This window comes from Lethenteron reissneri, chromosome 34 (genome assembly GCF_015708825.2).
Source record: "Lethenteron reissneri isolate LAM-NWPU_2019-01 chromosome 34, ASM1570882v1, whole genome shotgun sequence".
In the NCBI taxonomy this organism is placed as follows: Eukaryota; Metazoa; Chordata; class Hyperoartia; order Petromyzontiformes; family Petromyzontidae; genus Lethenteron; species Lethenteron reissneri.
The window spans coordinates 6,214,736-6,232,069 of NC_083812.1; the positions used below are offsets into that span (position 1 = coordinate 6,214,736).

The 17,334-nt window shown below is 42.2% G+C and overlaps 2 protein-coding genes across 6 annotated transcripts in view; one reads left to right on the plus strand and one right to left on the minus strand.

The window, feature by feature from the left end:
* Positions 1-4,992, minus strand: part of LOC133350606 (long-chain-fatty-acid--CoA ligase 1-like) — a 40,658-nt gene extending 35,666 nt beyond the window's left edge. Inside the window, exon 1 of the mRNA XM_061565130.1 lies at positions 4,951-4,992. The gene's annotated coding sequence lies outside the window, so the exon portion shown is untranslated. The remainder of the gene's footprint in view (positions 1-4,950) is intronic.
* A 9,275-nt stretch (positions 4,993-14,267) lies between these two features.
* Positions 14,268-17,334, plus strand: part of LOC133350607 (guanylate cyclase 2G-like) — a 31,443-nt gene continuing 28,376 nt past the window's right edge. For 3 of the 5 annotated variants that reach the window (XM_061565131.1, XM_061565133.1, XM_061565132.1), the window contains exons 1-3: positions 14,268-15,024; positions 15,619-15,967; positions 16,640-16,749. In XM_061565131.1, coding sequence (XP_061421115.1) covers positions 14,701-15,024; positions 15,619-15,967; positions 16,640-16,749 — 783 coding nt within the window. In that variant the 5' untranslated portion in view covers positions 14,268-14,700. Of the gene's footprint in view, positions 15,025-15,618; positions 15,968-16,639; positions 16,750-17,334 lie in introns of those variants that run through there. The other 2 variants (XM_061565135.1, XM_061565136.1) reach the window with 2 other exon arrangements.

Genomic DNA, 17,334 nt, shown 5'->3' on the forward strand with positions numbered 1-17,334 from the left:
TCGCTTACATTTTTGAGCGCAAACTTTGACAAAGGGGAAAAGTTCAAGCCAACCGATAAAACGAGTCACAGCACACCGTGTACATGCGGTAAAAACCCGGAGTCCCAGGTTCAATTGCCGCTCACGGCCAACACCAGTGACTATTACCCGAACCGATCCTGGGCCTCTCCTAGGTCGACTCGGCCTCAAATTAGTAGTAGGGAGACAAAGGCGGTCGGGCGTGGTGCTGGCCACCCACCCCCTCGTGTACTGTTCCGGCCTTAATAGGTGCTCGCTAATAAGCACTTGCCCCAACAGTCTGCTAAGGCTATAAGGAGGATCTTTGTTTCATCCCTTAGAAACATCATACGTATGCAATGTGCCACACCAATAGTCAGCATCACAGCACCTTCTAATCAACTCACAGTGCTTAATGAGAAGCACGCATTTTCCTTTCGCATGTCTCTTCACACATTAACAGCTGCTTCCCATTCCAAGTATACAACGGTCGTTTAACAAAATGAATCTAAAATGCAGTCTCTTTTCCAAGAGACGTGCCAATGCTGGGGCATCCATTATCCTTTGGTGGAGCTTGGACAGATAGCCGGAGAGGTCAGCTATCTATAGGGGGCAAAACTCCAGATTATTCTGAGCGTACCCAGCATCCAACAAACTGTGGTGACCTTCAGGGGGCATCGTGCAGTGTGCAGATCATCAATTATTTACCACCTGCAGATTGGAGCTCATCAAAAAATGGTTTTCTTACAGCTTTGAAATGTGTGGTTAGGTCAAGTTATATAAAAGAACGGGAAGTTGTTGCTTACATCGGAAAATGTAAACATTTGATTTGCAAACCGTATAATTACCAAGGATATTAAATTGTTAATTACCCTGTATTTGCATGGCAGTGTAATAAACTAAAAAAAGAGTTTGAACGTTAAACCTGTTTTTTTTTACTAGACACCAGTATACACTAATAACCCACTCAACTGAGTTTTGGGTGAAAAAGTCATGATCTATATTTCCTATAATTCTACTCATGTTGGCTTACTGAAGGCTTTTTTTATATACATTACAACCCGAGGCCATTTGCAAGCAAGCAAAATGTTCACACACACACAGAACACAGTCTTGCAACACCGCAACTCAAGACGCTCCAGTGGTAAGTCAACTACGACTTTTTTTATTGTTGCTCACAAGTAATTCGCATTCTCCCAGTTGCCCTCCCACCTCCACTCTTTCCCGAGGCTGTGGGTCACCTTTGCCCCAATTCAAGGCATCATGAAGTGTAAGCCAACACCAGCCCCGCCTCCTAGCCCACCACTGGATTTGGGAGAAGGATTTAAGAGGTCTAAAAATAAACCTTAAAAACCTGTCTGCTGACCCCTGTGTGAGTGGTTGTGTCAATTTGGCAAGCTGCTACCGAATGTCACCAAATCAGATGATTTGACAAGATAACTGTTACCGAAAATATCCAAAGCAAGGTCCCTGGAATTAAATTATTATTTCCCTTCTACGTAAAGAACCAAGAAGATGAATCCCTGCAGTCACGAAATTTAAATCGAAAAATACAAACACTTCACCATGGCTAATTAAGGGAAGTGGGCACTGTTGTGTCTAAACAAACGTAGAAGTCAAAACTTTTCAAATTTGCAAATGGGGCCATATTTTTTTTACCGAGGGAGGCACGACAACTCTTGATCCAATATGAAATTAACTTTATTATAAAGCATTACTATCGAGGACTTACCCTTTTGAATACTGGGGAAATGTATATAAAATGTTGCCCAAAACTCACCGATAAATGCACTCGGCGATAAATAAAGTATTTTTTTGTCCAAGGCAATGCTATCACAAGTTAAATGCATGCGAAGTCATCTCACAATGTCACATCATACGCCTGTGACATCTTCTGCGGCAAAAAAAACGAATAATCTACTGCTGGATGTATGCCTCCACGAGCCCCCAACCCCCACTCTTCCCGATTGTTGTGATGTAATAATCCACCTCGCAGCTCCACCCAGCAAGCCGATTTCATCACTTTATCTTCATAGTGGACATACAACATTTGAGTCCACACCCTCCCCGTTGGTTGTCATTCCATCATCACTCTTCTTGACCAACAACCATCATCTCTTGTAGGGGCATGGACAGCCCAAACCCACTTACGTTTAAGTCAATACGAGCTCTTAAGCAGGTGTATATGTTCTCCAATACACGTTCTCCTTTGTCTCTAAATGTAATGCCAAGCATACACCCTGGAACCTTGGTCCCAGCAAAATGATAAATATTTATAGCACTGTATTCTTTTATTACTGTTTGTAATGGAAAATAACATACACCACATTCCACAATGCATCGTAAAATACTTGTGCAAAGTTGTCAAATAATAAGTACAAAATTATATAACATTTAAAGCAGCCTAGTGGCACGAACTAGCATTCGAAACCATTTGAACTTCAGTAATCCCAGTTCAGGAGTTCAGATGAAAAGCTATTTACAGCACACCGCTTTTTTGAGCTTCATTCATTGTTACAGAGCTAATGTAATGTTTGTGTTTAGATGTTAAGATAACACAATACGAAAACGGAACCTGACTTTCACTTACCCTATATCAGTCAGAGCCGTCCCTAGGGTACAGCGAATCAAAGTGACCGCCCCGGGCCCCGCGCTTTGGGGGGCCCCGCGCTTTGGGTGACCCCACGTGTCAGATATAATACTGTGGAGTGGCTTGTGGAGCCAGTCTAGGTGGGCAGTTGTCAGGTCACCTCTAATTAGCAATAACAAGAGACAATGCTTACTAAATAAAACTTGGCCTAAGTTGGCTTCTCTGCCACACTACAAACCCCAATAATGCTTGCTCATCCTGGACAAATTACTCATGAATAATAATATATACAGTATAACAAGCAAAGTCATACAAGTCGATATTTAAACTTTTTCCATCAGTGAGGAACTACACTTCGAAGTTTTCTTGACAGATGGGCTTTTACAGGATTAAACAAAAATACTTTCTACTTGTAACCATATTCTTAAAATAGCATAACCCGTCAATTGGTGGTTTCATTAAATTCCTGACAGTTAACTTATTTACGCGGCTATCCGTTATAACAGCTCACTGAAGGGACTGCTGAAACTGGAGCGTGCAAGCACTATAAAAACCTTGCATGTACTTCAGTTAAAACACTTGCATGTATGGGCTTTGTGGCCTTTCTCCCAGCACTCCACCACCTGAAACGACCATCACAGTTGTCTAACAAAATCAAACTGGTGGAGTGCGGAACTTGCAGTACAGCAGAAGCCCGATAAAAGCACACCCCATAGGAGTAAGTTCCAGGCGTGCTTGTATCAGAAGTTGCCCTTTCCCCCATCCAACTTCTACAGTATTGTTTAAAACATTACGCCGCCTACGTTTCACGGTAGACATCGCCTTGACAGACAACCTTGGGAACAAAAACACATTAAATGCAAAAGGGATTTGCAAAGTTTAAGTGACGTCTAAGTAAAACACAAAAGTGTGAAAATGAACACAGGTATTTTCATCAAAAGTTGGACAAGTAGCAGCTAGAATTCACGTAACAATGACCATAAATTTTCCCCGAAACACTCCAAGCCTGCAACCAGACGTAACAATTACTGAAACATGTACTCAAATATACGTGTACCCATAAACACAAGCCTTCACCCCCATTCCTGTGGTCATGTGACATTGAGTCTGTGCTTTATAAACACAACTTGGACAAATTGTACGCTTGTTGGGCTATGTGACCAAGGCAAACACACACGCATTACATATCAAAGCAAACAAACATGCAAACATTACATTGGAAATCTGGGTATTAACGTGCAAGCTCAAAAATACCTTAACAAAGATGTCTTAAGCCCAAATAACTCATATTGAACTTCAGACAATGATGAAATGCAGCTTTTGAGAGGCTCATGAACGTATGGAACCAAATGCCAGACTAATCATGTATACACTCCATCCAGTATTACCTCCATCATGAGCAGTGTGAGCAACATCAACTCACAACTTCCAAAACGTGCAAACTTTCTGCCATAATGGGAACGTCAACACCTGAAAATGCATAGCCAAGGTTGCAAGTACTGTAACTGCAGGTCTGGCTATACAAACATGCCCTTGGATACAGATGTCGTTTGGGATGTGTGCACATGATGGGTCAAGTTAACAATTTTTTCAACAATATTACGTTATTAAAGTGACCATAAACACTACAAATGGCATATGTGAAAGCTACATGAAACGTGGTATTGTCTGCAAATACTGATGTTTTAAAAGAGTTAGTAAATTCACTAGTGGAAACTTGTCGTAGTGATCAGGTGGCCTGTATCTTGGCCCACGAGACTTGGACGTGCACTTTGATGAATTGAGTAACATGTCCAAGTGTGGGCCGGGGAACCACGCAATTGATTATAGCTGCCTCTAACAAAACATTCTTAGCATCTCAAAAGTTAACTTACATGGAATAATTCACAACGTAGCTGGCTACTGCAACTTCAGCTATGTTGCAGAGCACCAGTGAAACGAATTCACACATGGCACTCAGAAGCAACAGCGTTGGCCATCATTGACCAAACAATGGCTCATAACAAAAACTCTTTTCAATGCAAAACCCGTCTCAACTTGTTCGCTAAAAACCCTTCGGTAACTCTCAAAACCCTAAGCACACACACACACACACATCCCCCCAGCTCTTTCTAAGCACATGGCCAATACACAAACTTGCATCTTTGCACGTGGCACAGAAAGCCCTCTTTCAACATTGGCGCCACTGCCCGAAAAAAATATTTAAGACGGCTAAATCAATCTGCACCGCCGCACTCTCACACGCGCAGACCGGCACACACATACACGCTCGTATAAAGTATTAACCATGCACGTGTCACGTTTAATGTTGCAATAAATCGATGGTGGTGGTGCAGCAGCAGCTACATTGGCGAGTACAGTACCTCACAACGCGTGCTCGTGGCGGTGCCGACGCCTCTCTGCGCTACCCCTCTTAGCGCCGGGTTCGCCCCGCCCCCTATCGTATCCCTCGTCTCTGATTGGTTACTAAAAAAAAACAAGACCCCCCCCCTCCACCCCTCGCTACCCCCACCCCTCCCTCCCTCCTCTCACCGCCTGAGGGTGACACGGTTGAGTTCCCCCCCCCCGCGCCCGCCCACTTAGCCACGCCCACCCGCAGCTTCGCGTTGTCATTGGTCAACGAGGGGGTTAATGCACGCGCGGAATGTGCCACCACGCCCAATCCTGTGGGCCAGGAGGGGGGGGGGGGCGAGAAAGCGGGGGTGGGGGGGAAGTGGGGAGGGGGAGGGTCTGCCCGCGCTCTGATTGGTCGCCGGCCCCCCCCCACCCCGCGTTCGGGGCAGTCGCGCGCCGTTCCTAATTTGGCGCCAAAATTTGGATTTGTAGTTTTATAGTTTTACACACTGGGCAGCGTTGGCTTTTAATTGGAATTCGTGAGAGGTTAGGTTATTTTAGCATAGGTAAAAATATATGGGCAATAAATGTGCATTCTCGATGGGAGCCTGGTTACATAAAAATAAAAAACCGCGAACAAAACAATGCACAAACAAATTTCGATTTAAAGCTTTCGTGACTGCAGGGATTCATCTTCTTGGTTCTTTCGATAAAGTCACGTAGAATGGAAATAATAAAATAATAAAAATAAAACATAATAAAATAATTGTCATTCAGACTCTGTCTTCTCGACAGGCCTGTTCTCCACCTGAGGACGGCTGCTTGCGTTGTGGCCGAAACGTGAGAATTATTTTATTATGTTTTATTTTTATTATTTCCATTCTAGGTGACTTTACCGAAAGAACCAAGAAAATGCACAAACAATTTTGCTTTGTCATATTCTAAATGGCACGGATGGTACATCGGCATGGTGCAACCAGCAGAAATTGATCACATACAAAAGAAACATAACTTAAATTCTTAAAAGAGAACTGAAACGAGAACGAGACCCATAGTTGTAGATATGCACCGATGGTGTGTCCCCCTGACTCTGACCTGAGTTTGAAGGGTCATTAATGAGGAATACATTACTTGAGGGTTATGTCCATTGAGCCCTTATGGAGTTTTAATGGCATCATGACGATGTCACTGCTATATAAGATTAACGCAAGTGCTGTGTTGCCATGGCAGTGCTGACATGATTTACCTAAGCTTCATGTTCATGTCACAATTTAAGGTCGACCTTCATGAGCCCACAGAGATCCAATTAATTGCAGATATATTTAACAAATTGCATGTTCCCTTTTCCCTATATGAATGTAGCAAATTTGCCATTAGAAGTCAATCCGTAATGGCAGAATCAGATATGTATACTGGAGGAATCCGATGAGATGTCAAGCTCTTTTTCACAGGTGTCCAATAGGGGTGGGTCAATGTTACAACAACAAACAAAACAAACATAGGAGTGCAAAGTAGAGAAAAGTTAAACAAATCATATAAAATATACAAATAAAACTCAACTATTGTTTTTATCTGACCAGGCATGTAAAGCCCACTGAGCTATTATTTTTCAGAAGCGAACTGGCCACAAATGATAGCTCAACAAAAGTGGCTTATCATGTGTAAATGTATAAAGGCAAAACAATATAATCGTTGACATGGGCCAGTGGCAGCACGTTTGCTGCTTGCTACAGCAGAGGTTCACAGTTAAATCCCACTGCCGCCCTGGTTGATACCGTGAGTGTATTAACCATAAGAAAATGCGCCATCTGCTTTGCCATGAACTGGACGTTAAAGATCTCATGACTTTATTTGAAAGAAAAAAAAAAGAGTCGGTCATGTGTGATTGCATAACAGTCGAAATTTGCTACATTTTAAAAATAGTTCACAAGTTACTTGAGACGTACATGGCAATCGTAACTTACAACTGACTTCACATAACCCTCCTGAAATTAGGTTAGAGTCTCAGTGAGGCTTCCCTAGGCACACAAATCTAATCATAGAAAAGTTATTTTCGGAGATATAACGACACGTGTTTCAAATCACACGTAAAAACCATTAGATAATCATAATGGTACCCTATACTGAAGGCAAGAATATTGGGGACATCACAATCTGAGAAGTCTTGCAAACAGGAAGGACAATCCATAATAGAGGTTTTTGGGTTAGGTCGTGTAAATATATAAATGTGTCTTTAAAACCCGCCACCACCTGACACAGCTAACTCGTAAGGGTTGTCACGTTAAAAGAACATACCAATTCGTCACTAGTACAGCACACCGGTGTGTTGGAGAGCCAAGCCACAGCATTTCGTAAGACTTCTCCACAAATCTGGCTGTTGTAATTACTGGCGAAACGTCGGACTCAGTTTGTAAATGTTGGGGCTTGGCTCTCAAACACACCGGTTAGTGCTGTACTAGTGACGAATTGGCACGTTCTGTTTACGTGACAACCCTTACTAGTTAGCTGTGTCGGGTGGTGGCGGGTTTTAATGACACATTTATATATTTACGCGATCTAACCCAAAAACCTCTATTATGGATGATATTGGTCGTGAAAACCTACGTGTTAAACAGGAATGACAATACATTTATGTCTTTGCAAAAGATGGACATGACGGATTTATGATGGATTTGCAAGCATTAAAAAGTAGGTTGAGTTTTGTGGGAAGTGGGGCCTGGCAAGCTTTGCAGATATCATTGGTTTTAAATGCTACTTGAACACCCCAAATTGGGTGGAAATTTAAGCGTCTACATTTTTTTTTTATAAAATCATACATTCTAATTGGTGTCTGTTACAAAAATACCTGAGTACTCTAGTCATATACTATCACGTATTTTACAACCACATTTGTTTTCACATACTCTTTATTTTTGTCTTGTATGGAAGAGTTCTAAATCACACTTGCAAACTGTCTGTGAAACGGTTGAACATTTATTCCTTTGTCATCAGTATCAGCCACATTTTATCCGGTGCCAGGTGAAGCCCTCCTCAACCTATTGCCATCTAATGGCCCTAGAAAGCAACAATCCACCTAGCAACTGTACAAGACTTGAATTCAACGCTCCATCTCTGCGGTGCAACTCTGATTTAATCAACCATGGTGGTAGCAGGATATATGTCGAAAGTGATGATTTACTTGGTAAGAAGAGGACACTTATTTATTCCATGACCAAATAATGTCGTATGTCTTGTGAGCCTGTTAAAGACCAAATCAACTCCAAATCAGCTGGTTTGACAATGATTGAATTACAAAAAGACGTGGAGAAGAACATACATGTTGAATGGCTGTTAAATTTCCCACAAGTAAATCATATTGACATTGGTTGGAACATGAGGTTGTGGCATGTTACACCCGAGGGTGAAACAGAAAACTAATCATTTGCAGCACCAATGCTGCACAAATTATTATAAATGTGTTACACAAGTGTTGTAACCTTTTTTGGAAATCGCATTGGGCATAGCCTTTAATTTGTTTTCTCTCGTTGTCCGTGCCAATTTGTACTTGTTACAATTGAATGCACTGCTTTATTAATTACCAACTGTTAACCAATGGGATTGTTTCAAATGCCCTCTACACACTCGAATGGTACTTGCTTCACCAAATAAGTGCCGGTGTTTCGAACATATGCTTTGTATTCTTTAGAAAGTTCACCGATTATAAGCTAAACACCATCACCATTTACCAAACTTTGGAGCTTGAATCCATACAAAAATTAACCCGTAAAAACAAAGTTTTTCACTATAAATCCTTTATATGCGTGGCATCGGGGCGGCTAGAGTCCTCTCGTCCTCTGGCTTGAGATGGCTGCCACCTATGGGTCAGATGATTGTGTGCCAGCATTAACCAATTGGTAAATAAATATTTAAAAAAAAAATTTAAACAGTGTAAAATTTTGGGAAAAAAATGTCACGGAAATTCATTGTCACGCACAACGAGTCTGTGTGCAAAATGTCAGCTCGATTGGATCACGGGAAGTGGGTTAAAAAACGACCGAAAGATTTGCACAGTCCTAAGCAAGCAAGCAAGCGAACTTAATATAAAGGATTTAAAAACAGGCCTCATGTACCTCTTTTCTTCCGAACAATTAAGCATCACAGGGGGTTGTGCTGAGCCAGCCCTGGTGCGGCTCAGAAGGTGTCAGGTATTTCTTTTTCACTGCGGAAGCAGAGCCGTGCTGCTGATGTTTCACACAATAAACAATTCGAGATGCATGTTTATGACGTGGTAGGATGCTATGGTTGAGTTCCGAGTAATTTTTGTCAGACACAACTGAAACATGACTGATGTCACACACCGTGGATGCAAAATTAGCCACCTCTCCCCCCTACCATAACTAGATTGGCTCCAAGGCAGATTCAGATGTTCTGTAAGGCCAGCGTAACGTGATTCTGTTTCGGCCTAGCACCGCAAATAGCCATTGGAAAACCACCCTTGCTTTTAGGGCCCAACACTGGCTCGGATGATGCAGTGACTGAATGGTTCAACAAAAGTATAAAATTGACACTGCTCGACTGGGAGATACTGCACTAATGCATTTGATTGGAAAGCCAGGTGCACACGTCTTAACTTTATGAGAGAGGAATTGAAGAAAAATAACCTGAGACGAAAATATGTTAAAAGAGGAGGCATCTTGGCATGAGGAGCTGGGAATGCATTCCGGGGCATCGATCAGTGGGTTGATGCTCTTGGCTGATGTGATAGACGGAGAGTTTGACTTGGTTAACACTATAAACAACATTTTAACACATAGCCTTTCGCGACCCAATATCATTCATAATACAGGTTTTGTATTATGGACTATAAACAACTTTTGTTATTTTTATTAGGCTTCCTCAAGGGCTAGTAAATGTATTTTGTTGCGCTCCATACTTAAAGAATATTTCTCTTAATGTCTTTCTATGGGGTTGTAGTACCAAATTTGCCGTAAACTTATTAATAATTAATAGATTATAATTTTACAGCGTTTTGAGGTGCAATTGTATGAATGTTATATAACATTTAATCATTATTGAAAGTACATCTTAAGACAAGTTTACACTTAGCTTAAAAACTTGGTGTATGAGGATTGGAGTGATCTCATTTAACTGTCTTATTATCAGAAACCCCTGTGATGTGGTATCACATAAGTCTCTATCCTTGAACTCCCTGCTCTTCCAGTATATCTTGTCTCTCTGGACAAAATCATCTCCGTTATTTTCATGCTGATGGCACCGATATCTGTGTTATCATTAACAGCATGAACCCAAACTCACTCTCCACTCTTACGTCCTCTCTAGACATGGTCTCATATTGAATTGGATCTAACCTGCAGCTAAATGTAGTCAATATAGGACTGTACTCTTCTTCAAAAGCCAGTTTGCGGATGCATCTAAGGATTTCTATCGAAGCTCCCAATCAACCTTCACTCAGTGGGAAGTTGCTCTTTCTTATATGATGGCTGCAGGAATTATATTCCCCTAGCCATCCAGGTTCAAGACCTTGCGTTTTTACTTCTACCCATGACTGCCCGTCTTTAAAATTAATATCCTCTCTTAAGTATTTACGTACAGCATCTTGTGGTTGCATTCATGTGCTATATAAATCCACTGTATTGAAGCTACAGATTATGTACATTTAATGGAATTGTTTTATTCGCTGTAAGCCAATGATACTGTGTTCAAGGACACTGGTTAAAAAATACAAATAAATAAGAGCAAAAGTCAACAACGACAATTACAAAAAACGTCAGTCTTTCTGTGGTCCATGTGAATTTTACATCGTCACGTGCATGTAAACATACTCAGGAGGTTCGTATTTCGAGCACTGAACGTTTAGGGTGGATGTCTATGGGGGAAAAAGTGAAACAGCACTGTATACTGGAAAGCCTTTTCATCGCCCATGTTTAGGTAAAGGTATATTGTAAAATACAATACACTTTTATGCAAATACATTTTTACCACTATTGTATTGTGGAAAGTGACAAGGCATGGAAAAAAGCCTTCATCTAGCAGTTGCAAAGGCAACGAATTACAACATACAATGCACAGGTCTTCCTCCCAGTAGTTCTTATTAGTTGGTCATAACATATGCAAAATTATCATGCTAATTAGAATCATGTGTTCTATACTGCATTATGTATACGGGACTTTGAAGGTTTCGAACTGAATTTCATTCTCAGCCAAAGCTAAGGGGCAACTTGAATCTGAACCAGTTCTGGACCACCCCACCCCTCACCTACTCCCTTCTCATAAATAAACCAACACTGACCAACGTGGTGATTGATGTATGGTCAAACAACACCCATAACTGACACGGTGTGGAAAAGTATTCATTTAGCAGTGGATTTACAAAGTTCTATTATATACATATATAACAATATAAACCGAGGCACAAGCATGTGTAACTTGTGTGATACGCAGTGTGTACCTTTCATACACTCGTGCAAGGCCTGTGGAGCCAGAGGCAACCTAATAAAGCTAACCTTGGACTCTGAATAGATTTGTCTCATCCACATTGTTCCAAGTACATTTTAGATGCACGGGCATATACCAAAGTGGGCGAAAATTGTAGAGATCGGAGTGGCCTAATTAAAGGTTAGGAACGTGTGAGCACTAATTAGCTGCAAACGAGGGCAGCCTATTAGTGAATCTTGCTACAGGTATAATGAGGCTGTTGTTTTACTCCTGTAGCGTATGCTTGGTGGGCAAAATATTTAATGTTATCTCATGCAAGTATCATCAACATCATTTATTATTTATACCGTGCCTCCCATGTGGTACATCTCGAGGCGCGCCAGCAGTGAGACAATCAATCGGTTGCCATGTTACCCATCACTTTGAGTTTATGTGCCAATAAATTACGGTCGTCAGTCGTTTACCGCTGTCACACGTTTCAGCTGTTGCTGCCTATGAAATAGAATATTCTGATTGACGACCCTCATGTTAAAACAATGCCATGTAAATCATAATTTTTGTAATCATGCCACTGCTAGCGGAAGGGCCTCCATTCGAAGGCGCTCTAGAAAGCTCCATCGGAGTATCTGGTCTACTCTTTGACACTGGTCAGACAGCTGGGGAAAAGGGGTGAATATCCACACTTTATCCCACCACGCGTAACCTGTGGAGCGACTCTGGTTCACCCATTGATACTGCTGGGTGGACAGAGGTGGAAGAGTTAAGAAACTTTACAATTTCAACTGCCACGCACTGACTAGTATGGTGAAGTATGCTCAGCGAACTCAGCAGTGAATTCACATGGGGATTAATATTACTTTACTGCCGTATATCACATGGACAATTTTTCACGAATTTAGTTCATGAATTGGTCAAATGACCTGCCTCTTTTTTTCTGATGTCATTGGTGAAGTGGAAATACATATTTAACAGTACTTTCCAGGAAATATAATGGCGTACATTATATATATTGTAAATAGCTTCCAATACAAAAAATAAAGGATTCAAATGGTTGAGCTCTCTGCTGATAGGCAGGCCTGTAATGTTGGCCCAATGCAAAAGGCAATCACACCTTTTTGATGAATCACTATACTGAGAATGTAGAGCTATAGACTAAAACACACATTAACTTCAACTTTACTTAGAAACCCTTTCACGTGAGCTGTAAAACAATCCTAGGGGTTGAATATCTGTATCTGGCTGAAAGAAGGCTCAATGCTGCTTTTCTGGTTATGCAGTTTCCTTGGTAATCGTGACTGTTTATAGTAATTCTTGTGTGGGTGTAGCCATCAATGTCCTTCCGCAATGTTTACTCTGCTGGACTACAGCACTTGAAGCAACATTGCCATTATTTTGCTTGCTGTGTTAATTAGCACGTAATCGTTTATGCACAATGCGTTCACATTCAGGGCACATACATTTAATGCAGTACATTTATCTAACCTGATGGATATTTCAAGTGATTTTTACTTGTCACAACACAATTCTTTCAGGCATATTTTAAACCCCAGATAAGTACATGACGTAGGTTATTGGCATGGGAACAAACTATTTCAAATGGACACTCAAATAATTACTGAATGTTAAATGCAGTACTGGAATGCATGGTGTCTTAAGTAAAGTATACGTAGGGGCCGTCCATAAATGACGTCACGCGATTTTGGACGATTTTTGACCCCCCCCCCCCCATCGTCACACGGCGTCTGTCACAAAAAGTCAGACCCCCCCTCAAATATGACGTCACAAAGTTCTGCCCCCCCCCCCCCCAAAATAAAACATGCTTCAAATCGCTTTAAACTATTGTCATTGTAGTGCGTATTTAATGTGGCGCTGCACTCTGATGTTGTAGGAGAAAACATTTATTTAAAAGTATATTTAATTAAGTAGAACGTGTTTATATTCATTTAAAGTTGCGCATATTGATGTGACGTCACATTTCTGAAACCCCCCCCCCCCCTCGTCACACATCGTCACAAATGTCTGACCCCCTCCCCCCCCTCCTAGGTGCGTGACATCATTTATGGACGGCCCTTATGTATATAGGCTACTTACTATTTGATAATCAATAGGGCCTGACCGAGTACTGTACTTGACCAAGCCAGTATTGGAAGGCTTCAAATTTCTGCTTCAATGAAAATATCTTCATGGTGAAGTTTACAGCTGGGCATACAACCTGTCCTGCTGGGCAAGGGAGTGAGATAATGCACTGCTGCATTGGACAACTTAAATGCCATGCCTGGCAAAAATCCATTTAATCAGTGCAAAACCAATAAAAGAATGCCTAACTACTGGTGAAGCATTGAATCAATGACACAGTATGATGTAAGTTGACAATTGACAATTGATGTGAAATTGCAGACTGGAAATTGGAAATTCGTTTAATATTTTTGTCGTGCTGAGGCGAGTGTAGTTTGAAAAAAAGATGTTTTAAACTTTTCTCAGGAATTGTTAAATATATATTTAATTTCACTTCTTATATGCCCCCCCCCCACCACCCCCCCCACGCATTTCATTAACTGTATGGACTTGAGAGCCACCTTCCACAGTTATGTGTTACATACATGACATTCAACGTTATCATTGCAGTGTTGATATTACTGAGCCGGGTGTGAGAGGAAAGTCACCAGGCTGAGGTGTGATCCCTAGCTAGTGCACACCAATTACAGCATCCCTGGGTGGAGTGGAAAAAATATCATCACCAATTGTCTCTCGCAGGGATGGCGCAATAGAACACAGCTTCTGTTCCCGCGTGCATCTGGGATGTGCATAATGCCACCCTCGGCACCCGTGGCGAACTGGCCACCCGCTATCAGTACAGATTTTGGGTATAAAAGTGCCGCCCTCAGTCGGGAGGTGACAAGCGCCTAGGTAACCTTGTCTCGTTGCAACATTCACCTCTGCAGTTAATCTGAAGCGGATGTCATGGGTAGCTCTGCTGTCTGTTTTTTTTCTGAATTTATACCATTCTGAAAAAAAAGTCGGGATTGCTTTGTGAAAATAATTGACAGTTCCACTTTTATTGTTTTCTTAGTCATACGCCAGTCATTGCAAGCTAATGGATACGATGGAATGTTTGCATTAATCCAAGGCTTACTTTTCAAGGGCTATTGCTTTATTAGCTGTTGATTGAATTTGTGAAACAGCAGTTGAACTGTTTACAAGAAATAACAATCTCAAATACCCTCTTTATTCTTAACTTCGCAATATACAGCAGTATGTACTCGAAGTGAGTGAACCACTGCAAATTGTTAAGGCTTTTAAAACAAGTCTCTTCGCGTGCAGCATCCAGGCAGAGTTATAGCTGCATGGGGATGGCCACCACTCGGGTGAGAATCCTGACCATGCTATTGATCGGTGGCCTCGGAGCTCTGGCTGAGCGATTCCTCATGGGCCTGCAGGCCCCTCAGTCTCTCTCGAACCCATTCAGTGCCCTGCGGCTCGGCGCAGGGTTGCAGATTGCCCTCGACGCCCTCAACGCCAACCCCACCTTCCTGCCCAATCACACGTTCGCGTTCACGTACGCCGACTGCGCGTGCGATCCCAAGGTGTCCCTCGACTCCTTCATAAAGCAGGTACGCGACCAGGGCATCATCGCGCTCCTGGGACCCGTCTGTGCCGAAGCGTCCGAGGTGAGATCTGCAACACTTGCACATGGATTCATACTCTTAGTTCTTTCGGTAAAGTCACGTAGGTAAAAAATGAAATTAATAAAAATAAAACAATAAAAATCACGACGTTTCGGAGGCAACACAAGTCTCCGAAACGTCGTGCTTTTTATTGTTTTATTTTTATTAATTTAATTTTTTACCTACGTGACTTTACCGAAAGAACTAAGAGTATGAATCCTTGCAGTCACGAAAGCTTCAAATCTAGAACTGACACATGGAGTTGTTCATGTTTCCAAGTGAGGCACCAATTATTATTATTTTTCAAACTTAAACATTACTGGTGGTTGAATGCGTATATGCTATGTATTTGTCATGTGTATTTCCCATAGGTTTTGTAAGTTAACGATCTCATTACTGAAATTGCATGTTGCAGGTCTCATGCATACTGCAGGTCATGTTATCATAAAATTTGATTTGAAAACATAAGTACAAATGAAATCTACATGACGCTAAATCTACAACCATGTTACAGGAATACACAGCATGTACTGGAGAGTAGATACAAGCGTGAATCGAGCATGGTATATTGCTTACCGGTTTACTCTGCGCATGCAGGTGACTGGCCTCTTGGCCGCTCAGTGGAACGTGCCCATGCTGGGCTTCGTGGGCCAGACCCAGCGCATGGACCGCACCACCGTGTACGACACGTACGTCCGCATCATGTCACCGCTGCAGCGCATGGGTCAGATGCTGGAGGCCACCATGCGCCACTTTGGGTGGACGCGAGCCGCGATGCTGGGTGGCACGGCTCAGAACAGCACGTGGGCCAACATTGACGAGCTGTGGGCGAGCGTGGAGCGGGAGTTGGCTCGCTCCGTCACCATCACGGCGCGCATCAAGTACGACACGTCCAACCTGCGCCTTCACCGCCAGAACCTGCAGGAGGTCTCGAGGAAGGCCAGGAGTGAGTGAGCGAGCCTGCCCGCCGCCAGTCATCACTGCCCAAACCACAGCCCAGGATGAGGTTGAATGGCACCTTGGTTGGCAACATTTTTGCAACGGTTGTATTTAAAAAAAAATAACCCGAAAAGCTTAAGCTGAATGCACAAATATATGAAAAAAAATCTATATCCATGAAAATGAAAAATAACATCACTGTGATAGCAGATATTTACTTGAAATAAATGTGAATAAGGGACTGAGGCATGAATCGCAGTTTTTACATAATATAATGTATATAATTATGTATGAATGTTGAACTTCTTTCACACCGCAATAGCGAACCGTGCTAATTGGAGGTGTGGGGATATAAAACATATTCTGTATTTGCGCAAAGTATAGTATAAAGTATAAACGTGGATAAATGTTTTGATAACAGGATTTAACACATCGTTCTACTCGGTATTCTACCATGTTTAATTTTTCAAAACAACATCTCCGCAAAATTAACATACATTTGCGTTTAGCACACGGAAATTAAGGATCCAAAATACCACTAACTTCTCGACCACTCTGCAAACGTTTCATATATGACCTAAAACACACAGGCTAGTATCACCACATGGCATCACAAACCATCCTCATTGGGCACACTTAGTTATCACACTAATAAGCTGCTGTGTGGTGCACCCTGCAGTCGTGATCCTGATGTGTGGCTCGGATGAGGCACGGGAGATCCTTCTGGAGGCCCAGGCCCTTGGCCTCACCACGGGAAAGTTTGTCTTCCTCGTTGTGCAGCAATTTGAGGTGAGCGAGCCAGTGGCAGCCACGTACTATTCGTTCATGTTGTACTGTCACATTTACTATGACAACAATAAACTACTTTTTAATATTTTACCAGGTAAGTCCCACTGAGCTATATAGCTCTTTTTCAGAAGCAACCTGGTCACAAATGGTAGCTTAACGTGGTGGCTTATCACGTGGACATTTTTAGTAGCCAAATACTCAAAATGCATGTTTCTAGATGTGGAGGGAAAAGCCGGAGGACCCGGAGAAAAGTCCACACGACTGCGGGGAGAACATGCAAACTAAAAACATACAGGCGTCAAGGTCGGGATCGAACCCATGGCCTCCTGCTTACCAGGCAAGGTAGTTCACATCTCGCCATCGTGTTGCTCTTCCATTTCACATTGGAAGGATGCATCACATAGTAGACAGACAGAGTCTGTATTTATGACCTGGACCAGCGTGCTGTGCTCTTTATTGCAGAATAGAGACATGACTTTTCAGACATGCATGTATTTATAGTTTCCTTTACAGCATGTTTGCTGTTATTTTTTGTCGGACTCTCGGCTACCAAAGTTAGTGTCTACTCCAGTCCTCACAATCCAC